The following is a 26,015-nucleotide window of genomic DNA, read 5'->3' as shown; positions in this document are numbered from 1 at the left end:
TTTGATAATGACATTTTGTGATAGTATCAAGATTCCCAAACACATGAGGTGTCCATTGCAACATCATTTTTCATTTGCACAAAACTAGAGACTTGAAAATTAACCTAATCTGGGGAAGCATGTCAGTACAGAATATGAAAAAAAAAAAAAAGTTTAAGCTGCCTTTTGGTACAACTGACCATAGAATACTACTCAGGCGATAAAATTATGACACAGGTGCTTAAATAATCCTGTACTTGGTTTGCAAAGAGGAAGAAGGCACAAAAGGTTAAAGAAGAATGCTTTTATTCAGCTTTCAGCTCTCACAGTTCCAAACAGTAAACATAATTAACAATTCACCCATGGTACCAGAGAAGATAGTCCTGGTATCAGTAAAATGTCTACTGTTTAAGGCACTGATAGTGGGAATTAAAAAGAAAAAAGACATAACATGGGTTGCTCCTATTTAATCAGAATTTGAATCTATTATGGATATGTATGCTTGCTATTCAAATACTTAAAATTCCACAAGCTATATTCACAAACAAATGTTTATACAACTTCAGCAATTACTAAAACAGGAATCAATGGCTCCCCTGCTTTGACTTAAGAGCAAGTATTGCATTACTTTGGAGGGGAATCAATTCTTAACCTACTAAAAGAAAACAAAACACAAATTACTTCAGCAGTATGGCTTTAAGACCCTGTATTTGGTTACAATACAGCAAGCAAAGTTAAGTAACAGCATACAAGTGCCATATACTGTCATCTTAAAAGGAGCAGTTTTACAATATAAAAATTAGTTTAGAACATACTAAAGCCAGTTTTTGTACAAACATTTTTACAAAACTGAATTACTCAAAGAAAAAAAATCAAGAACATTTTAAATATGAATCACTCTTTACATGTTGTGTGCATAAAATTACTTATCTTGATGATATAAATTAGGAATACTACAAACTTTTTAAAGCTGGCATCCATATACTACTGAAATGCACACATCAGAAATACTGAAGTGTTAGTTCTGCAAAAATCCTTAAGTCACATTTATACTTGCCAAATAGATACACAGTGACTTAGGTTTCTAAAGGAGCCACAGTGACCTCCCGTGGCCACTTCAGAAATACCTGTCCTTAACCTTTTTTTCGATTTTGAACATGACATTCCTCATAAATGCTAATAAACTTAAAAGGTGTAACAGTGCTTCACGCTTGGTCCCTCTATCCCAGGAAACGACAATACTTCTATTTGAAATGAGTATAAAGGAACATAGCCTTCACACAATCTAGCTCCTGGTCGCAGAAACAAAGCCATGTCTCCTCTCTGATCTATCAAGAACCTATTCCAGAACAGTTTAGAGAACTGTCTTCTGTGGGTCAATGAGAGATGGCGTTCAATAGATGTTCAACACACGTTCAATATTAGGTGCCCAAATATATAACTTCGGCTTTTGAGAGAACAAAGGAAGGAAATGTAAATTGATGCTGTCTGACTTGAAGTCCAAACCAGAACACAGATGAAGTTGTATGAGACATTTTAAATGTGTGTCAAGTTCATTGGTATACAAAGCCCCAAAACATCTTAAAAAGAAACCAAGTTTAACAAAAGAATCCAAAAGTCAATTAGGTGCCTTCTTCCATTGCTCTGAAGGAACATAACAGGAACAAAACATTGTCTTCTATGTCACGAACAGATGAACAATGTGAGAACAACACAAAAATCACAGTAGTAACTGCCTCTCATCTGCAGTACATTACTCAACACTTACATTCTTCTACTGCTTATAAATCCTCTCTGTTATATCCAGCTTTCTTTCCATTAAGTGACTCTTCTGTGTTTGGTGCCAGCCATGTGAAATATACCTTCACCGGATCAATATTCCAATGCTTGTGAAACGATACTGGAATTTGATGAGAAAGGTAGCCTTTTGGGTAGTCCATTGGCCTTGCCTAAGATGGAAGAGTAAACCAAACCCAGTAGTACTCAGTGATGAAGCATAATTTTAGAACAAGAAAGTATCACCGTTCAATGGCCTCTGCATGATAACGAAGCAATGTGGCATTGACAAAATATACAAGATGATAACAAAGGGGTTTTTACATCATTCTATTATATCAATTGACAGGCATTAGTTTAGAACTTCAACTCGCGCTGCAGTGATCATGCTATGAAGTACACTGATATTAAACATACCCCATTTCTCAGGATGAAATGGTCACCATCTATGAAAGCAAGTGATAAACAGTGTGGTGTGTATTGCATCTTTTTAAATATACAGTTTTGGTTCAATAATGACAAAAAGATTTTAAGTAGTACTCTCTTGCTTCTCCTCTTAATAAGAGTTGCCAGCACTGCCAATGTGATTGTAGGATCCTTCTAAGGCCATAAGCAGCCAAAATATATGAAGTTTTATGATGGGGAAAGGTTACCAAATGCAGGAAATATTGTGATGCCGGAAAACTGCATTGTTATTCTTTATCAGATTATATCAAAAGAGACAGAATTACAACACAGCTACATGATGCAGCTGACTTCGTAATGCACCAAGCATGTTTCACTTCCTCTGACAGGTTAATGGTATGTCAGCACATCATTATATAAAAAGGCCCCACCTGTAGTGGTCCCTGGTAAAATAACTAGATTTTGCCATGAGTTTTTGCAAAGAGAAATGCATGAAAGGCACACATTTATTTTTTTCTAGATGTAAAACACAAGAAGAAAATTGAGTGATTTGGATACTGAATCACTGATTTGATGCCTAAGCTAGTAACTGATTTAATTGTGCACGCTTCACCTACTTATGGCGGTATTAATGAATTCTATATGCTGTGTTCTTCATGCAGTTCCGTATACACTCCAGTCATAAAATTAGGCAACAGAATTTGACATTAAAAAATATGAATATGTGTTGTTGCTGGTTTTTTTTATTTTGATATTTAAACCACAGAGTGCTTATTTTTAAAAATTCCTCTGGAGAAATCAAGAGGGAGCCTATCTCCCTCAAGACTTTTGAAAAAAACTTTAATGAGCATTTAGGTTTCAAAAACCTGAAAAATTTAATTTGGATAGAGACAGGTTTTAGATCCAAGACTGAAGATTTTTGCTCTTTGAAAATCAATCAGCTTTTTATTGAGCTATAGACAAAATTGTGGTGGTTTGATAATTCTAAAAGAACGAGATCTGCTCTAATAACTATCGTTTTTATTACATTGCTCTCTAAGAATCATACTGCTTTATAGGTGGCTGACCTTAAGATACAAATTCCCTGAATTTCTTCTTCCTTACATTTTGTGGAATCAATTATTGTAATCTTTGTGCTTTTTTTGTGCTAGAATTTGTATTTGCTATTCTACAAAAGCCAAATACTTTGCTCTTGCCCAGATTTTATATTTTAAGACCACAATCCTGGCTGCTACTCAACATGGGAAGGTTCCTGTTCTCTTTAAGAGTCTCATCATGTCAAAAGCCTCCGGTTTTTGAAGGTTGCAGAATCCGTATCTACCTTAGCATGAAGCAAACAGGAAATCAGTAAGAGTGAGCAAACACTGTTACATCATAGACACTCTAAGGATGAAGGTAACCTTGCTTCTGTTTCATAATATATACTCAGTACAATTTTGGATTCATGTACTTCAAGAAACATTGTACATCATAATATTTCAGTCAAGTCTTTAAAAATAATTTTCTGGTTGACAGAAAATCCAATTTTGTTTTTTTCAATTTAAAATATTTGTTGCATAATAGCGGAATTTGTAGAGAAAGCACGCTCAATTTTTGCTCAGTAGTTTTCACCCCAGGGTTACTTTTGGTTCAAGGTATGTTAAATTAGAATTTGTTATAAGCAACAGTAAAGATGAATTACAGTTCAAGTGTAATTTTCTGTGTGGAAAATCAAACTGCTAGGATTTCACTTTCAAAGTGGTTCAGTATCAAATGCACACCATTAAGGATTACAAGGAGGTGCTTTGTTTTGTTGTATAAGGGCCATTTCTACAAATGTGTAAAATTAGTTCTGTTCTTTCAGATTCTCCTTTAATTAGCTGTTTTGATTTTTCTAAAGAACACCTGTGCAAGCACAAATTATTCAATAACTGTTGATCTTATAAGATGCATTACTTGCTTTCTATACTGAAAGGAGTAAGTGGTGATAAACAAAACTGGAAAGTAAACAGATACAATTTTTGTATATGGACAAGAAATTGAAATATTGAATAGTGTGTTCTCAGTCTTCCCATTTCTCTAAATAGTAAATGTAATCAGAAAGAGAATCTTAATATAAGAAAAACTGGTAATTGAAACAGCAAATTTTTCCCCCTACTCACAGCTGCTTTGAATTACATGGCAATTTACTAATTTTCAAGTAGCCTACTATCTTAATCTCAGTTCATACTCAGATACACAGATCTTCCCAGTTTTTGAAGTAGATTAACACCTGAAAAACATCAAACACTATACCGATTTAAATGCTGATTTTTAAAAAAGTTGTGCACTGTTTGGGAAAAATCATAAGTGCTTCTTCTCTTTAATGCCATGGGAGGAAGGTAAAGAGTTTATTTGGTTTACGAGGCAGCCAATCTCTCTGGGACTCAATGCATTGTGTTTTCCACTGTGACACTACAGTTAGATTGTTAAACAGTCTGAAAAACAGAAACAAGATTCAAATCTACTCCAACCCACTTCTCCGAAACTGGAGAATATACTCACAAGAAAATTATGTTTTGTGACCTCTTTTTCCATTTTGCTAGCATAGGGCAATTTATCATATTTATACCATTCTTAAGAATCCACCAGAAAAGCAACAGTTCTGGGAATACTTTTACATTTTATATCTTCACTAATGAGATATTTCAGAATAGTGAACACTGAATCAATAGAAAAATTGGATAAGTAGAAAAGAGAAATTTACTGAAAAATTTCACAGTCAGTTCTCCATTACCTGAAGAAAAAAGTATTGTGTGGTGTGTTTTTTTTAAATTTTCTTAGAGGACATATCACAAATATTCAAAGCATGTGACTCCTAATTCTATTTGTTTTTCAAACTTCCTACCTCTGACTGCATTTTTTATAAAATGCATTTTTTATAAAACGTAGTCATAAGGTAACTGAAATATCTTATAAACTATTAAAGCATTGTAGTAATCCATGCTTTGAGAATATTCTTATTTGCTTGATCAAACTTGTTCTGGAGAGAAATAAGGTACAGCAGCAGCATCCTGGTTATCACTATTACACACTGATCGAGTTTGCAACATTTGTAAGTACTGTTTTATGTGTATACTTAAAAGAATGAAATACATTTTAAATACTAGTAAAAATAACTCTCTGACCTGATGGAAAAGTGGACTATGTGTGATAGGGATTCCTAAGCCACTGAAACACATCCCAAGGACCATATCATCAGGCGCGTCCATGCTGTAACACCGGCATTTACTAGCAAGTAGTTTCTGAACAGCTATTCTGCTGAAAACCATCCTGAATAAAAAAAGCAAATGAAATGTATAAGACAATAACTACTAGAGAAGCCAAATGACTGTAATTAAGAAATATTGCTTATAATGAAATATATATATAAATATAACGTGTGTGTGTATATATGTATATATATATAAATATAATGAAAATTAATTATGCCAATTGTTGTTAATCCAACAATTACTTAGCTAGCCACCATTTTCACCACAGCTGATAACTCCTCCTAAATTTGGCCAGGACTTTAAAGGGATATTCTCCTCTGTATTACTCAAATGTATTGTCCAGTTAGTTGTCATGTAGCAATTAAATGAAAAGAACTCTAAACCTGAACTGTCATTCCTTGCATCCACTGTTATACAGTTCTCTCCATAAATGAAAAATGTCCCTTGAAGCCACTGCAAGGCTCATCTGTTCATCCTAACTTTCTTGCTCATCTAAGTATCAACCATAGCCTGGAGCTGCTAGATCATTATCACTAAAATAAGCCTGCAATAGACCAGAAACATGATGATGTCTTAAATTCAACAGCTGAGGGAATATACTCTTGTTTAGTATTCCATAGCTGCCTTTTCTGAAGTTACATCATCCACCCAGTCCAATCAAAATACAGGGTACTCTAGCTAAAAGTTATATGAAAAAGACTCACACTCTGAAATTGCTACATGGCTTCATGAGTTCATTCACTATATGACAATCCTTCACTTGACACTGGTACACGGCAAAACTTCTACAAAATACTGAATCCTAAGGCAAAAAGACTGACCTTAGAATATTGTCAGATTAAAGCTGTAGAAGATTCCATCACTATCATTGCAACTTTGAAGACTGCATGTATCATAGAAAAAAAATGGAGAGCGCAATAGGAAGTTGTATCTCAGTGCTCAGATCAAACACAAAAGGAATGATAAGCTAGAGCCTTGGGGGTGTAGAGAGGGGAAGAGTTGGGACTTGTGACCAGCATGTGTTGCTACACAGGTGTGACATAAATTGCACACATTTGGGGAATATATATGCTAGTTGATTATCTGGACTGTGTCCCTTCAGTCATATAGAATTCTTCTCTTACAATGAACCTTCTCAAAATCAGGGTATGGAGCAAGGTGGGTGATCTGTACCTCTATCTGTTCAAACCTGAGAATGAAAATAACCCCCAAATTTTGACATCTAGATGACAGAATAGAAACTAAGAGATAAACACTAAAAAGATATAGAAGTATAGGACTGGTAACCAACAAATATACCAGCACCAGTAGGAGGTTTGTTTCTTAACTCAAGCATAAACGCTACTTAAGTAAGACCTTATGCAACTATGCAAAACAATGAGAATGCCAGTCAATTGATTTTTACTTACTCATGGATGGATAAGAATCTAGGAAGTTATTATAGCCACTACTTTTCACAGAGAAAGAAACTAAGGACATTCAGACATCCACGCTACTTGCTTTAAACACACAAGAAGGACAGATCAGAGTCTTAAGATTGTTCTTACTGCAATATGAGCCAACCTGAAAGTTCATATGCATGCTAATTTAAACCAAATTTTCCACACGATCACAGGGACCCATGTGTCTCATGCATGAGATAACCCACAATGATCTCTTTCTATGAGAAACTATTTTCCAGGACATCAAGAACATCAAACTCCTTGTTCAGCCACCTCTCCATAAATCATCACATGAAGTTCAAAAACAGGAGAATCACTATCATTTTTCTCCGTGCTTGGACAAAGAAAGAGAACAGGAACAAGTATTTTCATTGCGGCAATCTGTATCCCCAGGTGTGCTGCTTTGGGTTCTCCTGCAAACTCCACAACAATTCAGATCATGAGGGTATTTTTTTAAGCAACTATCCCAATTGTCTCTGCTTACTACACTTTGAATCACATTGTAAGATGGTCTCTGAGTATGCAGAATGAATTCTATCAGATGAAACAAGGCTGCATGATGTGTATCAGGAGAACATGTGGTGCAGATAACTGATAATAGGCACTCACTTCACAGGAGCAGTCAAGCCGAAATAACCCCTTCTGAAACATGCGTGGTCCTCAGCACCAACTGTTTTGCTCTACAAATCTGTTCCCAATGGGCAGCACAACTTCTTACTAGTTAGGACATTTGGGTCTTTGAGCATCGTTACATTTTAATCATATTAGGAAACATCATTGTTTCTGCTGAAACTGATTTCTGTTGTAATTCAAAACACCTGCACTCAAAGCAGGGACTGATGTAGATCTCAGTAGGAGTTTAAATAAATTACCCTCCTCCACCAGTGATATAACTATATCCTCCCGTTCCCAAGCCATAACCATAACGCTCTCCAAGAAATACTGGTTCATTTGGGTCGTAGCAGCTGAGCAATCTTCGGAGTCTGAAGATACTATAATATGAAAATCCATTAAAAAAAAAAAAAAAAAAAGTAGACATTAATTTTGAAACAGACATTGCTAGCCTAAATGGCATTCTAGTAAATAGCACAAAAAGATAGGATAAATTCAGAAATTCTACAAAAATCAGAGATACAAACTGTTAAAACAGAAAGCTATGATGGGTTATTTACTATGAGATATGACTGCTGAATTTGGTCAAATCAATTAGCTTAAAATATTTTTCTGAAGCAGGCAAAGTTTCTCAGCAAAACTGAGCCTCATCTCAGAGAAAACATGAAATTATTTTTTCCAAACAATGGTAAGATCTTTGCAAATGATCTTTTCTCCCCGGGAATTGAAAAACAAAAAGTTAGATTATATGAATACTCCATTATCTACCGTTATAGCCTCTTCCAAATTCTTCTTCTGTCACATGGTTTAATATAAAGTGTTGTCTTGAACCACTTATTGTCATGTTCATGATGATGTGATCCTGCTGGTTGATCACTGTGCCTCATTTTGCTTATACTGCAGGTGTCAGTGTTCATGTGAATAGGATCTAATTTTTTAACAAAGGCAAGCCCCTGGACACCGTTCTGGGTGGCTCTGACAACTGACCCTAGCTTATGGAACCTTTCTTCTGGTATATTTATGTGAGGAATACATCTTAGAAAGTGTATTAGCAAATGACGAAAACCAATCAGCTCAGACATACCTACACTGAAGAATCACAATGTGTAATCATATTCAGACTATATGATTACATAGTAACACTAATATGCATAGTGTTTATCAAGTTACAAGATTACATGGTTTTTAGTAACAGTCAAGGAATGCTGAAGGAAAGTGACAATTTTTTTCCTTAAAGGAATATAAAGCTACATAACTAATAAAACAGCTGCATCTCTTAAATAGAGAAGAGACAAATATTGCTAGAACTCCTATTGACATGAACAGTGGTAATTCCTGAAGTATTGCAATGTATACCTTATCAGTGTGTCATCATCCACTATGACTAACCAAGGAGTTCTGGGAGAGCTATGATTCAAAAACCTTTCCAAAATGGCAAAAGTTTTCCCACAGTGACCTAAAGGAAGAGAATATACAGCATATAACAGAATATACATTTAAATAAAATGACATTTTGTAATAAACAATTATTCATGAATTAAATAAATATTTTACTGCACTACGCAAAACATTTTGGAAATGACTGGCAAAATATTTGCGATGCAAGTTTAAATTACATCCTTTGTTGAGCTGAATGGTATTTGTACAAATTGTTCCAACGCAACCACTGCTTTCTAAGCAGGAACGTACTTTTGAAGGTTGTTGAAGTATGGAAATTCTTTGAATTATGGAAACCTGAAAAATAAGCTTTATTCCAGCCATCCTGTTAAGCTGTTGGTCAATACTGGACAAACTGCTACTCTTAATTTCAAAAGCCGTAAAATGAGGAGACTATGATAGAAACATGTTCTGCAAAATACTCCAAGATATTTTCATGGGATTTAATGATCCATCAGACAGGTCCATTGCTTTTATATAAATATTTAAGTCTACATTAATCTACCGTACTCATCACCGGCAACTCAGGTCCTAGTAACTTCCTCCAAGGAAAGGTCTTAACATTTATCACAAGAGTATAATGAAGCTGAGAGGTAAAACACCCTTTACTAGGAGTTGAGAAGTGAAACACCCTTGTTCAGAATGAGCAGGACAAGAGAAACAAGACATTCCAGACTTCTGCTGAATTTTCTTTAGATCTTGGAAAAAAATCTAAACAGTCTTTATTCATCTAGATTACAGTCGATTGTCTAAAGCAATTATCGCTATCAATATTCCAATTACTAAAAAAATCATTAAAAAATAAGGATAGGATACTATATTTGAAGCTACTTCCAGTTAAGATATTTTTTGAGAAAATGCAGTAACTCTATGCTTAAGAAATGAAGGAAGTCCTGGCTTTGCTGATTTTGTGAAACCATGAACTTAATGCAGACTGATAAATGAACATTTGCAAAATTAAAACCAAGATTTCTATATTATATTCCATCATGAAAGATTGACAAAAATAGCATTAGAGGAAACTCAGCAGAATTTGTTTCGTTTAGAATGCCAGCAGCCCACAGGTCCCACTGCTCCCCACAGCAATGCTCAAAGGCCAGACTTGGAAGGTCCCTTCTCCCCTGGTGTGACCGAACTACTGGGCACGGCTTCTACGGATGATCCACGCGTGCCCAGCAGGTCTGCTACCTCCTGAAAACACTCACTGGTTGCACATGTCACGCTGCAGCTGTGCAAATGGAAATCCCTGCCTAGTCTCTCTCTGCCTCTAATAGACCCTGTGGGGGACAAAAAAATAGGGCAGCTGGAAAGCTGCAAATGATCCAGAGATCAGAACAACTGACCTAGTGGCCAGATAAAGCTAATAGGCCATAGCCTGGACAGCTCTAATTCAGAAGGTGAGTAATAGCCTGTGGCAGAGACTATAAGCCTAAGAACAATAGATCAAATGAAAGAAAAAACCCTAAAATAGCGTCATGGAGGCCATCATATCCATAGCCTTTTTCTATTCAAACACAAAGTAAATTAATTTAAAACCACATTATTTGTCATAAAAAGATCTTCCAATCTTAACATTAAGTTTTTGTGCCTAAATCAAGACATACTAGGCACAAGCATGTAATATTTGAATACCACATGGCAACTAGTTCATGCTCAGTAACCAGTTGGCACTGTCTGACGTCTTTTGAAATAAATCTATGACTTCTCCTACTATTGATGATCTTACTCAAAATCGTCAATAACTCAGCAGTTACTACTCTTACCCCGAGTAATAACACCAATTTTTGTCTCTTGGAGTATATCAGTGTACCATGCTTTCATAGTCACATTATTTAGGTTTCCACTAAAAAGAACATTCTACCTACACAGGCGAACTGTATTCTCCATCCATTTCCTGTGCTGCACAAATATGCTACAGAAACACAGAATTTCTAAATTACGTACTATACACAAAATACACATATCATCCATAAACCTTACTGAATTTACACAGTTATTTGTGCCAAACTTGACAACAACGGTCAATAGCTCACCTCTGTCAGTATTAGGTATGCCTAAATCTATAGTAGGGATGGAGATGTCTGCATAATCACTGTAGTATTCAATAAGGGCAGCTTCTCTTTCCCAAGTCTGCTTTACAACTGGTACTGCAAAACAATCGTTGACATTGAAACACAAGTAACTTGATTAAAATAAGTACTTGATCAAAGCATTTATGCACCTTGTTAACTGACATATTCCTTTGCATGGTAATGAAAAAGCTGTTTCAAATACAGCATCATGGTTCTAAATGTTCATTCTTTTTTCTTTCCTACAATATTTAGAGAGAAACAATTTTACATTTTTATGAAAGACAGTCAGGGCAGTTTTATTTATATAATAATAAATTTTCTTTTAAAATATGACTATAGTTTCATTCATATTACATTGAAAACTGTGATGTTTACATTTATGCTAACCAAAGTATGGTATTCATTACTTTTACACTTGCTATGGTAGCCTTTATAGCACAAATCAGCATGAACACTATCAGAGATCAATCATTCATCCAGTATTGAAACTGTCGCATTTTAAAAACAGCACATCCAACTGCACAGCGTATAAAATATTCTGAATCAGAAACAGACCAAATGCACCTTTTGAAATAGTACACTTGTGTTATATACATCATATCCGACAGCAACATCATGTTAATGCTCAAAAGCACCTGTCTCTGGAGACACACTCACAGAAGGACATTTATAAATATCATACAACCAATTTTGATCCCATGGAGATTCTATTCAAAGGAGGACTGCTTAATTCTTCTCTACAAAAGCAATCCTTTTCTTATTAGTTTGCCATTTCACATAAACATTTAAAACTGATCATACAAAATTCTAATAATGATGCTATGAATGTTTAAATTATATCCAGAAGTAAATAAATTATGGGTAACACAAAAAAAGCCAAATGCCTGCAGGGTGTTTGGAAGAGAACTATCGGATTAAAATAATGAACTTTTTTCCATTTTAAAAATTAAGCAGTCAGGACTTAGATGAGCAATTACTCTGAAACAGTGTGAATTCTGCTGTCATTGTTTGTCTGCTTTATGTTCTTTGACACCATCCAGTAGGTCTCACTGGTAGCAGCTAGTTCTTTAAATGGAAGAAATATTTATAGAACTTCCCTTTGCTGCTATATAACCCTGATGCTTGTGAACAACTAATTTTAGCCCCTTGCTGGAATCATCCATCGCCTAATTTGATGTTTGCTGCTGTATTGGATTTGTGTGGCAAGGTTTTGGTAGCGGGGGGCTACAGGGGTGGCTTCTGTGAGAAGCGGCTGGAAGGTTCCCCCGTGTCCGACAGAGCCAATGCCAGCCGGCTCCGAGATGGCCCCACCGCTGGCCGGGGCCGAGCCCATCAGCGATGGTGGTAGTGCTTCTGGGATAACAGATTTAAGAAGGGGGAAAAAACACATGCAACGGCAGCTGAAGAGAGACGAGCAAGAATATGTGAGAGAAACAACCCTGCAGACCCCCAGGTCAGTGAAGAAGGAGGAGGAGGAGATGCTCCAGGCGCCGGAGCAGAAATTCCCCTGCAGCCCATTGTGAAGAGCATGGTGAGGCAGGCTGTCCCCCTGCAGCCCAGGGAGGTCCACGGTGGAGCAGATCTCCACCTGCAGCCCGGGGAGGACCCCACGCCGGAGCAGGTGGGTGCCCGAAGGAGGCTGTGACCCCGTGGGAAGCCTGCGCTGGAGCAGTCGGTGCCTGAAGGACTGCAGCTCGTGGAAGGGACCCACGCTGGAGCAGTTCATGAAGAACTGCAGCCCATGGGAAGGACTCGCATTGGAGAAGTTGGTGGAGGACCATCTCCCATGGGAGGGACCCCACGGTGGAGCAGGGGACGAGTGAGGAGTCCTCCCCCTGAGGAGGAAGCAGCAGCAGAGACAAGGTGTGAGGAACTGACCCCAACCCCCATTCCCCGTCCCCCTGCACCGCTGCGGGGAGGAGGTAGACAGAACTGGGAGTGGAGTTGAGCCGGGAAGGAGGGTGGGGTGGGGGGAAGGTGCTTTAAGATTTGGTTTTATTTCTCATTACCATACTCTGATTTAATTGGTAATAAATTAAATTAATTTTCCCTGAGTTGAGTCTGTTTTGCCCGTGACAGTAATTGGTGAGTGATCTCTCCTATCCTTATCTCGACCCACGAGCTCTTTGTTATATTTTCTCTCCCCTGTCCAGCTGAGGAGGGGAGTGATAGAGCAGCTTTGGTGGTACCCGGCGTCCAGCCAGGGTCAACCCACCAGTTCTTTAAATGGAGGAAATATTTCTATAACTTCCCCTTGCTGCTAAGTAACTCTGATACTTGTGAACAACTCATTTTAGCCCCTTGCTGGAATCACTCACCACCTTATTTGACGTTTGCTGCCTACCTACTTGCTCACTTTCCTCTACTCTGATCACACAGGGACTTGAAGGATTTATTATTCTTGACTGACCAACAGTCAGTTTGATAACACTGAAATGAATTGCAAGGTAACTGTTAAGATGGAGTAATAAGAACTCAGTGGACTAATGGAAAGGCTTTAATATTTGATATTAATATAATTTCACTTCTGTAGCACTGTGCAATGGCCAATACTGCTTTTAAAAGTTTTTAAAGAAATGTAAAACTGCTCTCAATTTTTGCATTAAAAATCCAAAGGGAATTATGTATAAAAACTGTGTTCATACAACGTTACGGTAGTTTTGAAATGCAAAGCCAGGAATTTCACAATGTATTAACTCTACCTCCTATATAATAAAAAGTCACATTACATCACATAACATTGCATAATCAGGTATTAATTGGCAGAGAATGCCATGTAAACTTTTTTTTTTTTCACCTAGAATAAGAAAACAAGTAGTCAGGAAATTATTTTCTTATTTTATGGAAATGTTCTATTTAAAAAAACGTTTCTCAGAAGAACAAAACCAGGAAGCTTTCGTTAAACAAGGCCCCAGTACAGAAGCATCATAGACATACAAAATGCTTCCAACCTTCACCTGACAGAAGAGACACACCTGTAAAGGCTGTTTTACCTTTCTCCAACCAAGGACCTCAACCTCAGTAGGGTGCTTTAACATACAGAACTATTTGCTATTACAGACTGAGCCTCTCAATTTCTTCGGTGGAGTCCCCTTTCTCTGTATAAATGAAAAAAAGTTCACTGAAGCAAGGACCCAAGTCTCACCTCAGTTGAATGGTTTAACAAGGGGACTACTAGTAAAGCGTCTTTCTCTTTTTCTTGCTTGTTTTGATGAAGTGTCACCATCCTGACTAATGTTTATTGTAAACTGAATTCCCACAATACTTAGTAATTTCTAACAACTCATATGTTCCAAAGAGAGAACAACTATATGAAATTTTGGACTAGCTGTTGATGCAAATATTTATCAATATGTATTAATACTTGTGATCACGTGGAAGTTTTAATACTGCACTACAGACATATTTATAGAAGGTCAGCTCTAAGCTCTTAATTATATTTTATTCGTGCTTCTTCTAGAACCTTGATGCATGTTTGCAGTCTTGAAATTTTCTTATATGACCATATACGGTATGTGTAAGAAGGAGAGTTGTATCTGAAGTAACTTCTGAAGTAAAATTTAGCTGCTTTTGCACATCGAATTCCAAGCCTTGATGTTGCACTAATGTAGTTTTTGGCATACAATAAAAAATGACTTACCAGGTAAAAAGAGCTCTCTGAAGCTGGCATCCATTAATCTTTCAAAATCTTGAGTAAGATTATCCTCTATTGCATAACACTGGAAGCTGTGAGGAAAGTTCAAGAATTTTCCTCAGTCTTCAACAGGTGTTTCTTGAAGGATGTTTACGCTATCTTTTTGAAGCCTTATGTTCTTTTCTGACTTTCTAGGTTTGGGTTTTTTTGGTTTTAATTTTGATGTAAGAAAATAAACATGGATCCAGAAAGGAGAACTCTTCAGTGAACTCCAATTACAGGACAGTCAATTTTGTTTTGTCAGAAGCTACTTTAAAGATAGCCTAATGATTAGGTGATTAAAATACTAGAAATGTGCCTTCATGAAATGCACTAACATTATGAAAAAAATCCATAAATCTTATTTTGAAGAAAAAAACCAACAACTGGCAAACAGTCTAAATTTAGAAGTGACAGAACCTACAGTTTTGGATGCATTAGCAAAGGGGGACTTAGTTAAGAAAAGACCTTTTATCTTCATCCTGTCCTCTGACAATAGGTGTGGCAACCCCCCCAAAATTTGGTACAACTACTAGCCATTACTTCATTTTCAAGTTTTTTGCCAGTAATAATCACTTTAAATTACGCTCATGAACAAACTAAGCCTAATGGCGAAACTATTACGTACCTGGAGTATTCAAGGGCACAAATAATTCAAGTAAATTCGTGGAAATAAATCCATTCCTGAATTTCCTTATTAACAAAATGTCTAGAAGTAAACTAGAATGGATTGGTAGGTGGCGTCAAGTAGGTAGAGTGTTTTCTATTAAATCAGTGGATTTGCAATTTTTCCTTCCAAGTTTTGTAGACATTGGATCTACCTCAACTTAGCTGAGCCTTACTCTGTCTTAGCTGAAGCTGAGTGTCTCTCTGTGTCTTTATTTTCTGTGCCTCTGAGAAGGAAGTTAATACTCACTCGAGGTATCTTGTTGGGCTGCGCTAGTTTTTTTTGTTTGTTGTTTTTACCATGGATATCATGGTCATATTTTCATAGTGACTATCATTACTTGCATAACACTACAATTTCCAGATGAAACACGCTACAGCGTTGCACACTTGGGAGACTCTTGATCTGAGCCATGGCTTGGACAAAGTACTACAGACAACCAGATTTCTACAAGAGACAAAATTTTCCATTCCAAGCATTATAAAACACGTGCACATCAAATTGTGTAAGGTGACAACAGATAGAAGCAATATGACAGCATAAGCTGCTCAATCTTTTACTGGAGGGGAGGGCAGGACAAAAGGAAGGAGGAGGAGAGAGACCTTTCAGCTTGTTCAAATTTCTAAATCAGCCACCATACAGCTGCACAATTGTCACTGCTAGTACAAGGAACAGAAGTGAACCAATTAGCTGGGGGAAACACACTGAAGGATATTAATAGATGCTATATTAATTAATATTGCAACAGCTCCAATTCACAACAATATAAGCTAACTTTATGCATATTTTTAATTTAGATATTCAATTGCAAGATTTTTGCCAACCAATCACTATTGATGAAACATCATACAACCACAGCTTTTCATCATAAACATTTCACAGTACTCCTTAAGAACTCTGAATAGCAAAAAAAATTTCTACCTAAAGAATAAGCTGTTTATAATTCTGAAGCTTTCATGTTTCCCAGTGGATTTTGCAAACATTTAGCCCCAAGAGCTACACAGACAGCATGTATCAGCTTGTTTTTTGAATACTATTTTCATAAACTATATAGCATAGAGCTACTACCTTGACCAACCAGCAACTTACTTCTGTCACCGTGAAATTTCCGACATGTTTTTACAGCAACAAAAACATCTTCCTTTTTCACTGGCTCTCCCTATATGAACAGAACAAAAGTTAACTTTTTAATTGCAGGCTCTGCCTGTAACATTTTATAGGATATGTATATCCATACATATAATAACACAGAAAATACCTTTTCATTGTATAGCATATCAAGTAGAATAGTGTACCAGTAATACACCAGAAAGAACATTTTTGTCTCTTGAAAAAAGGTCACTAGTGGTTTAAAATTCCTGAAATAACATTACTGAAATACTTTTTCCATTGATGTAGTATTCTAACATGAACTAAAACACCTATCATTAGGGAAAGAGAATGAGTAGTAGAACTCGTTGAACTAAGAATGATTCATCTGAAAAAGAATATTTTCTTAATTTCTTTGAAACTAATCACTGTGAGAACATGTTGAACTGTATCATACTTGGAAAAAGAAGCTTAAATGCTACACACTAGAAATCTTTGAATTTCCTCAACTGTAATAAAATCATTTAACCACTTTTATTTGTTTTCCTTTTTGGCACCTAGAATTTTGCTCTCCTGGAAGCATGGAACACTTTTTGGCCTCTAGCAACACTTAACCCATAATATCATAAATGTATTCTCCTAGAAGTGGAAGAGAAGGGTTTTACTTCAATGCACCAAATACTATACTACATTTTATCTTTAGCCTCAAAAAGTTTTAGATTCCCATGTGTAAAAAAAGATTATCTATACTTCAGTATCTCACAGAAATGTAAGGAGAAATACTGTATAGAGCATGTGCTGACAAAACATTGTGGTAGAAAGACCCATTAAAGCATATACAATATTTGTTTGCCAGGAAATACCCTGTGCGACGGAAGGCTGAAAGCATATCCAAAAATAGATAAATGCCAGAACAAATCTTTTTTTTTTTAACTTATTGAAAAATATTTTCTTAAGGTTTGAGATTTTTAAAGTCAAATATCATGCATTTTAGTAAGAGTTTTACCTTTACTAAGCAAAGGTATTTAAAATACAGTACTTACACAAAGTGGCAGAAAATTACTGAATGTTGTTGCACAATGATCAGCCTTATACGAGTTCACGTCATCTGTGCAGAACTCAGGCACTGGAGTAAGATGTGGTCCTTCCCCTTTCTGCCAAATATACAGGGCAATCTATCAAAATAGAAAACATTTATATCAGTAATGAAACTGGATAAAAATTCTCAGAGCATACAAAGAAATCATATTACAGGGCAAACTTAATAGGAAAACTGAAAAATATGGGATGCTGTAGAAGATTTGTCCCTTAGTTGATAAACTAGCTGCATACCTTACTTCTTGCTCATGTTTCTAGAACCAACATGTAATTTTTTTGCCATAAAAGAAATTCTATAGACAGACAAGTTTTAATATGTGTTTCATAGAATTACAGTTAGTTTCATATATTTAGGCGTGTCAAAACAACTCATCTTTAACTTTTATATGAAGTGGTAGAATGAATATTTACACTTTCTTTTAAAGTAAACAAAGATCCTTATTGTGTTGCTCTTTTAAAATTATTTTGATAATTTGGAATAGTTAGGCCTATTTCATCCTATGTGGCAATTTTCAGCTTTTCAAAATAGACCCATTCTCTGGTAACAATTTAAAAAGCTCAAAATCAGTAATGAATCTCTGAGAAGCTGTACAATACAATGAAGGATAATGTAATAGATATGCTATCCTATAGTAGACTCTTGCCCATTTTAAATGCAACAACAAAACATATAAAACCATTCAGAAACTTGTAAGAACAAAATGAAGTTCTTAAAAATCTAAAAGGCAGAAAATAATATCTCAGTAAGTATGTGGATTCAGAGCTTCCCAGCTGCATTGCCATACACTCTCGATTCTGAATGCTTAGTCTCTCTTGAGGATAGGCCAAAGATGCAAAAGCATCTTTGCACAAGAGCTGGTTGAGCATATACTCAAGGTGTAGGACATCTGGGTTCTAGGCTTGCTTCTGCCTGACTCAGAAGTTACAGCTTCTAGTTTTCAAAAGGGTGCCTACACCAACAAACCACAGATATTCTGGGACAAAGATTCTCCATGCTACCTCATGAAACTGAGTTACTGTGCAAAAAGTAAGATTCATGGAACCAACAGGACAGTGTAGTGAAGGGGAGCCTGACTCTGCTGCACAGGGGGAATGGGACTCCTCCAAGACAGGAAAATCAGTCTTGGGTTCTAGTTCCTGTTTCCCGTGTTATTTACACATATTCCCAATGACTCCTGCATGGAAAACAAGTTAAGTGCTTCACTGGAATATGGGACCAGACCCAGAGCACACCAAAAGCAATGAAAATGAGTCTCCTTTTCAGTGTTTTATGCTTACTTAGGAACTGTTAGTTTTAAACCCCTCCTGGCCCAGAATTCAGCTCCTCTTTTAGCAAATGTGATCATTAAGCTATTATTAAGAGGACATAATATTTCCTTCTCCCCAGTGTTCAGGAAGAACTCAGTGCAAACCAAGAGCATTAAGTACAGTCTGGACAAGCCGAAGTCACCAAACCAGTTACAGACTTATAAGTTATAGATGATTATTTTCCTGCCCATCTCATTTAGGTCTCAACATCCTCAGAAAACCCCAACTACCTGCACACAGCCATTTCTGGAACTTAGAGGGTATAAAACAGAAGTGCCAGTTTGTTACAGGCCCTGTTAGGACTGGGGACAGGCTTGAGAATACAATCATATTTTTGAAACTTAAGCTTCCAGATTTGAAAGATTATCAATAGGGTACAGTCACATACTAGAATACAATTAACTGATGAGTTTTTAGCAAGTTGCTGACTTTAACTGGGTTGTCATAACTACACATGCGCTCTTAGACCACCTCAACTGCAAAGTAAAAACATTTTGTTTGATTGCACTGAAAAGAGTTTAAATTACTGTTCCTTGTAATTGAGCGGCTGCAGACAACTCGGAGTTGTGAGTACAAACATGGTCACTACTACTGCTCAGCTGAGAGTGACTTGCTAAACCACTGTAACTCAGCTGCAGGTTCTTTCAATACAGTGAGTTTTGTAGTTTGCAAGGTCTAATTTATTTTAGCCTCACCATTATTAAGTGGTCTGTTTATCTGCTGTTTTAGCAATGCTTCTGAAAACACAGATGGTCTTAGCATTACAGATGAATTCAACAAAGTACTAAAGGGAAAGGCCACTCTATAGGAAAGAAAATTCATAAGCATGAGTGGCAGTTAAGACAAATACCATTGATAGTGCTTGGAGCAGAGGAGGAGTATGGAAGTGACACGTAACACATATATGCTTGTGGGTAAGAAGCAACCACTAAACACACGTACGTCTCCAAGGTTATCTTCTGTCTTGTCACCACATTCACATTATGGGATGTAAGTGGTTCTTGACCCTGCCTTGTAGCTGGAAGACTACTAACAGCAAGGGATGGGATTTCTAAAGAGCTTCCAGTACATTTTAAGATTGTATTAGTTCAGAATCCAGCTATTCAGAATTAATGTCTATCACGTGAACCAACAAAGAAGAAATGCTCCTGCAGCACAAAGAATATTTAACAATTGTAACATAACATGAATTATTTATGAAAGTTCATAATGCGCTAAGATTTCCCAGTGAATAATGGATTCTTCAATAGAAAGCCTTAGAATGGTGTGAAGTTATCATATTTCAGAAATGAGGTTAGAATGCCATTTTGGGTTATAGAACAGGATGACAGACTGTTCCTAAGACAATGGAAATGGATTTACAATAAAAAGACAAAAAACAGTCTTAGTCCTAGATCAAATCTAATGTTAGATATACAAAAAAATCCATTTTTCACTTCAAGTTTTAAGTAAGTATCAGGGAATATGCTATATATTGTGCAGTTACAAAAAGTTTAAAAAACAAATGAGCAGCAGCATGATAAAAATCCTTTACCACATTTGCAAGATAGGCCTTCCAGATCGAAAGTTATATAAAAGTTGTGGATATAAGAAATAGGGACTTGGAAAGTAGTAGGGTGAAAAAAAAAAAACCTGATACAGAGCACAATAAAATACCAAAGGCTAGAGGCACATGTTATTAGGACTCTGTCAAACTAAAACACTTCTTAAAACATTTATCATCCTTCATAAATTTAAACTTTACACACAATCATTAAAGATCACAGATTATACCCTTTGATTTGTTGTCAATCTTGATTCACACATGAAGGACGTAGAGATAAAAATGATTTAAGAAGAAGATGGTGATTTATAAAATAAATGAGGGGGAATGGAACAGTGTCTAGGGAGACAGGAGACTGTGCGGAAAGAATAACTAAAGGGCTGAAGTAGGTTATCATTGACAATAAATTTGAAATGAAACATATGCAAAGAACTGCTAACAGAATAAGAAGTGGATGGAAGTCATTTTGCCAGTCGAGTGATCAATTGTTTTTCATTAAGCAATCTGTGGCACATAAAAGAAATGTCTGCTAATGATTTTTTTTTTTTATGACACTACGTTTAGAGGCTTTGTCAGTGCTGAGGTAGACTGGAATATTGGGAATATATGAATGACTTTGAGGTAACTTACAAAAAGAAGATTTACAGTGTAAAGCCCAAGGTCTTACATTTAGAAAAATTAACAAGAGGAAAGAAACACAGCTTGTTGGCTTGTTTCATGTAGCAAAATGAAAGCTGAGAGGGGTCCAATTGCTTTTGAGAAATACCTCAGTCAAGGTGGGGAAACTATGTGAAAGAATAGTGTTGGCACAAAACCAAATTAATTTAAATATGCTACCAATTTATACTCTATAAGTACACTGTAGATTTATGTTGGAAATGAGGAGGTTTATAACCATTACAGAATAAAGATCTAGAACAGCAGCAGTAGTTTTAAGTAAGGTGGGTTTTTTCTGGGCCAGAACCACAATTTATGGCTGACTTTCAGGAGTTTAAAAAAATTAAAATGAATTCAACATCACTCATAATTTCAGGCCAAAAATCAGCAAATTTATTCCAGATTCATCCCCCCTTCCACCCTGGTTCAGGAGTTCACTTTGGTGACAGTACAGACATTTTGAAGGCAGAAAAAATAAAAAAGCTTCAGAAAAAAGTAGCACTGATATTCTTTCAGAACCCCCCACACCTTTCTTCTCATGTTCCTTTCAGTCAACTCACTTATTCTCTGAAAGACCTAGTGGCTACCTTTTAAAACTGTTGTAAACCAGAGGCAAAAAAAAATTTCCAGACTTCCATGCTGCAAGTTGCAGAGTTGATCGGTCATACAACAGTTAGGTTCCTCAGACTATTTAATCCAAACTCCATCATATTAGCTCTTACAGTCTGATTTAGAAAGTGAGTGAGGCTGGCTAGTGTCTGAGATACTGTTCATGTTAGCTCAGGCTTCATGAACTGGAAGTCTCTCTCCTTTATAGAGCAAGCCCTAGAACATACCTTACTGTATACAACCATGTACATATTCATATATGAATGCAATTTTATTCATGAATTCTTCTATACTTGAAATATAGATTTAAAGTATTACAATATTCAAAAGGAAGGGAAAGAAATTAAACATGCCATTGCAGTCAAACTTTTTAGCAATGTCTAAGAAAAATCTGTTATTTCCATTATCATTTATCACCATTCAAATATATAGATTTCAGACATTTTTTTCTTTCATCACATCGCTGCTTACCTCATGCTTTAAATCTATTGTAAAGTCTGACTTGAGTGGTTCACTCTTCAACTTCTTTGCAAGCCTATACAATTAAAGATGAAGAAATTTACTCAAAAAAAAAAAAAAATCAATCACTAGTGTATGCAGCAAAGTGTGGCTGATATTATTGACCATCTTACGGGGGGGGGGGGCAGGGTGGGAATCACACTTCTGTATTTATTGCCCCAAGAAGAAACTTATATTTCTTTTTCATATTTTTTTTCATTGGAGTACAGTGTGATCATGTTAATACTACTTTTTCAGCACACATATTTTGATACATTCTTCCTGCCCAAGAAGAAAGTTCTTATCTGGAGTAGATGGAGAGTCTGGCATAACATTTTCAACAGATTAAAAGTAGCACTGCATTTGAAGCTCAATATTGATCAGCATCTCAAACTTCAGACAATATTCTCTTTTTGTATAATCCAAAGCACAGTATTTAGGCATGTTCAATTTATGAAAACGTTAATCCTTGCTACAGCAAGATGCATTCAACTTCTGAAATCTATGAACTTTTCAAATCTCATTTAAAAACTAAGCATCTAATCCGAAGTAAATATCTAGGTTGTCTCTATAGCACAAGAAACACTTCTAGAAGGCAATGCAGTCACTCTAAGATCCAGGAATAAAACTGCTGTCTGGGGGAGAATACATTTTTAAAATGACAAGAGATGGTATTGAACTAGTTAACAACTAGTACTGGACAACTATTAACTATCTGACGATTTTAACTTTTAGATAGGCAGAGTGAAGCAAAATAAATCACATGCACAGCAATGATACAGAAATCTACTTCTGTACCCTCGTCTACTAATAAATTCTTAAGTGTTTGTTTATAATAATTATGCTTGGAACGTGTAGAATAAGGAAGAAATGGAATTTTATCAAAGGAGTATTTACTGGGTAAGTTTATAGTGAGAGCACAAGTCCATGTAGGCATACCCAGAGCTAGCTGTACATTACTGTGCCTGGTTGAATGTCTTGCTACACACCTTAGATCCTCAAACTAAAGTAGACTTACATGTACCAGCATGGATGCTAATAATATAGGTGGCAGCAGGAACACCTTCATCTTTTATAGAAAATAGTAATCCGTATGAAATCATAACTCATTAAAATAATATTGATTAGCATCTAGAAAAATTGTATAAATGAAACATTCTTAATTACTATCATTTAGCAAGAAGTGATTAAAAAATCAATTCTTACTTGTTAACAAGTGGAATGCTAAGTGCCCAACCAGCAGCAAAATCTGGAAATGTAAAGGCTGTAGGATTTTCAGCAAAGGCATAATGGTGAATTATTGTAGATTCTTCATCATATAATGCTTTACCTAAAAACCACTCCTGTAAAGGAATATAGGAAACAATTTTGTTCATCTACAGCATCCTTTTAGTGAAGATGACGACTGCATTCATGCTGAATAAAGCAAACCTGAAAACAAAAACAAGGGAAGCGTATTGTTCACAATAATCCGGACAAAATTTGTACTTGATAAGAAATGAAACTAAAGGCACTTCTCTGAATTCAAATACACACTGTATTGTCAGCATATGCCCTGAATTCCACCTGTTCAAAAAGCACTGAATCCCGGAATCATAGAAGTGCTGAGGTTGGAAGGAGCCTCTTGAGATCATCTAGTCCAATGCCCCTGCTCAAGCAAGGTCAGCCAGAGCAGGTTGCCCAGGGCTCTGTCCAGTCATGTTTTGAATACACTCCACCTCCTCTCTGGACAACCTGCTCCAGTGTTTGGCCACCCAAACTGACTACTGACTAGACAAGACACTCAAAAGCATTGCATTCAGGAACCTTATATATATCCATTTTGAATTTCCATCTGTCTAGCCTCTTTTACGCTAGGGAACTTAAAAAGCAAACATTTTAAATACTTTGATCTTCAAAACAGTTAAATGAAGAAGGTCCCAAGTATGCACTTGTAAAGTAAAAACTTAAGTATTATTATTATTATTATTATTATTATTAGAGTTTTAAATAACAGTGTTTAAGAATTTACTACTGACTCTGCTGTATCTGAAAATAATTAACAGACTTAAATGCTACTTCTTTAACATTACTATCAGTTGTCTTAATCTTTCTGTTTAGAATGGGTATAAAACAAGTATACCCCCAATTTTTGCAGAATAAGGACTGTAATGAAGGGAAAAAAGAATATATGTGTACACATATAATTGAAAAAATATATACATATAAACTGCTTTTCAGACCTACAAGTACAAATGACGAATCAGAATTCTGCATTACCTTAATACTTATATTAAATCTTTAAAGTGTGAAGTTCTTTGTGTTATGACAGTAACTCAGGCTTTTCTTTTTCCTGACAATTTATCAATCCCTGACAATTCACCACTCAAATAGATTCAAAGTTAGGGCAACTGCTTTTTCACAAAAGATTCTTTCTCCATACTCCCTGCCGTATTTGATTTTTCCCCTCCTTTAAAGGGGCAGCACATCAGCAACAATGAAAAATTCCTTCAAGGCATTATCACAGTTCACACGCTTCACATGTGATAAATAATTTACACAAAATTCAAGACAAAAGGGAAAATATTCAAGCAGAAGTACTTCAGAAACATCTGGCAAAAAAAAAAAAAAGTCTAACCTCAAGAGGCTCTTGCATCTCAGTAGTCATCTAACTCCAAGCAGATGTTGCTATATAGACTGAGATAAATTTTATAGCTCCCCAGAGCCGATGAGAAGCGATGAGTGAGATTTGGCCAGGGCACAGCAGGGTCAGCAAACAGCAGAAGAGAGGTCTGCACGCACCAGGAGACACCTCCAGCCAAAACCAGCTGGCTGAGCCTGGCAGAGGGTATGCAAGTGTGGCTGCCCCAGAAGACATTCAGCCTGGCAACCCCCCGGGAATCCAGCCAGGACTCAGCCTGGCTCCCCAAAAGGCAATCAAAGGGCACCCCTCAGGAGCTACCAGGGATGCTTGTCTTGCCGCACACTTCGAGCCAAAGATACGGGATGCCACCCCTGCCAGGAACACCGACTCTCCGAGGGACTGATGCAGGTTTAACATGGTATGCATGTGTCTGTACACGTGTGTAAGGCGCTGAGTGCATTTCCCATGAATTCTGTACATTCCTCCCCTCTACTTCGACCACCTACTCTCAATAAAAGTAAGTTGAATATATCTTGTACTTGACTAGTGACTTCTTCAGGTAACACAAATGCTGAAAACTTGTTTGTTCCCATAATCCCCACGTGCCTCCAGAGGCTGAAGGGTAGGTGTTCAGGAATCTGTTGAGGAAACAGCCAAAGTTTAACTGACACTACCCAATATATGGAGAAGGTAAGGGTGGAGATTTTTTCCCACCGTTTTTTTTAATCACCTTCATAGGACTTACTACCTGGTACCTACTTACTCAGCCTTTGATTTATAACTTCAGTCACAAAAGACCCTGTTTTCTCCTTCCTTTATTGGAAGGATTCAATAGTGTTCACTGGAAGGATAAAAAAATCAAACAAAATATTGGGAGGTAAAAGAAAATGGGCAAACATACTAATTTTTATGCACAAAGATGATTGCCTTGAAAGAATAAAAATAATTCTTTAGAAGCATTTGTGCACACTGTTTTTTAACTCTTCTAGGGCCTCCAGGGCTTCAAAATGTTCATAACACAAGCACACTATTCTGTTTCAGAAATAGTTAATAAATAGTACCATTTTAATACAACAGTACCATCTGCAGACAATTTTTTTCTGGACCTCCACTTTGTTATGCTACAGAGTGGAAAAAACACTTCACTTATCCTAATTTTGCATGCTAATTTTACACCAAAACAATCTATGGATTAAAAAAACCAACCTTACTTTCCTTTCCCTATAAAACATAGAAAATTAAACCCATACATATACCCTCCTCAGGCTTTCACATAATAATATATTTCTGGCAA

At 36.4% G+C, this 26,015-nt stretch overlaps 1 protein-coding gene across 1 annotated transcript in view; it reads right to left on the bottom strand.

Moving 5' to 3' along the window:
• Positions 1-268: 268 nt before the first annotated feature.
• The window catches only part of B3GLCT (beta 3-glucosyltransferase), a 68,873-nt gene continuing 43,126 nt past the window's right edge, over positions 269-26,015 (bottom strand). Inside the window, exons 7-15 of the mRNA XM_052812839.1 lie at positions 23,305-23,441; positions 22,072-22,135; positions 17,429-17,560; positions 16,386-16,455; positions 10,918-11,031; positions 8,804-8,903; positions 7,708-7,827; positions 5,307-5,451; positions 269-1,928 (exon numbers count right to left, since the gene is read on the bottom strand). Of these exons, the coding sequence (XP_052668799.1) occupies positions 1,761-1,928; positions 5,307-5,451; positions 7,708-7,827; positions 8,804-8,903; positions 10,918-11,031; positions 16,386-16,455; positions 17,429-17,560; positions 22,072-22,135; positions 23,305-23,441 (1,050 nt within the window). The 3' untranslated portion in view covers positions 269-1,760. The remainder of the gene's footprint in view (positions 1,929-5,306; positions 5,452-7,707; positions 7,828-8,803; positions 8,904-10,917; positions 11,032-16,385; positions 16,456-17,428; positions 17,561-22,071; positions 22,136-23,304; positions 23,442-26,015) is intronic.

Source organism: Harpia harpyja, chromosome 17, assembly GCF_026419915.1.
Source record: "Harpia harpyja isolate bHarHar1 chromosome 17, bHarHar1 primary haplotype, whole genome shotgun sequence".
In the NCBI taxonomy this organism is placed as follows: Eukaryota; Metazoa; Chordata; class Aves; order Accipitriformes; family Accipitridae; genus Harpia; species Harpia harpyja.
This window is presented reverse-complemented; position numbering and strand designations above follow the sequence as displayed.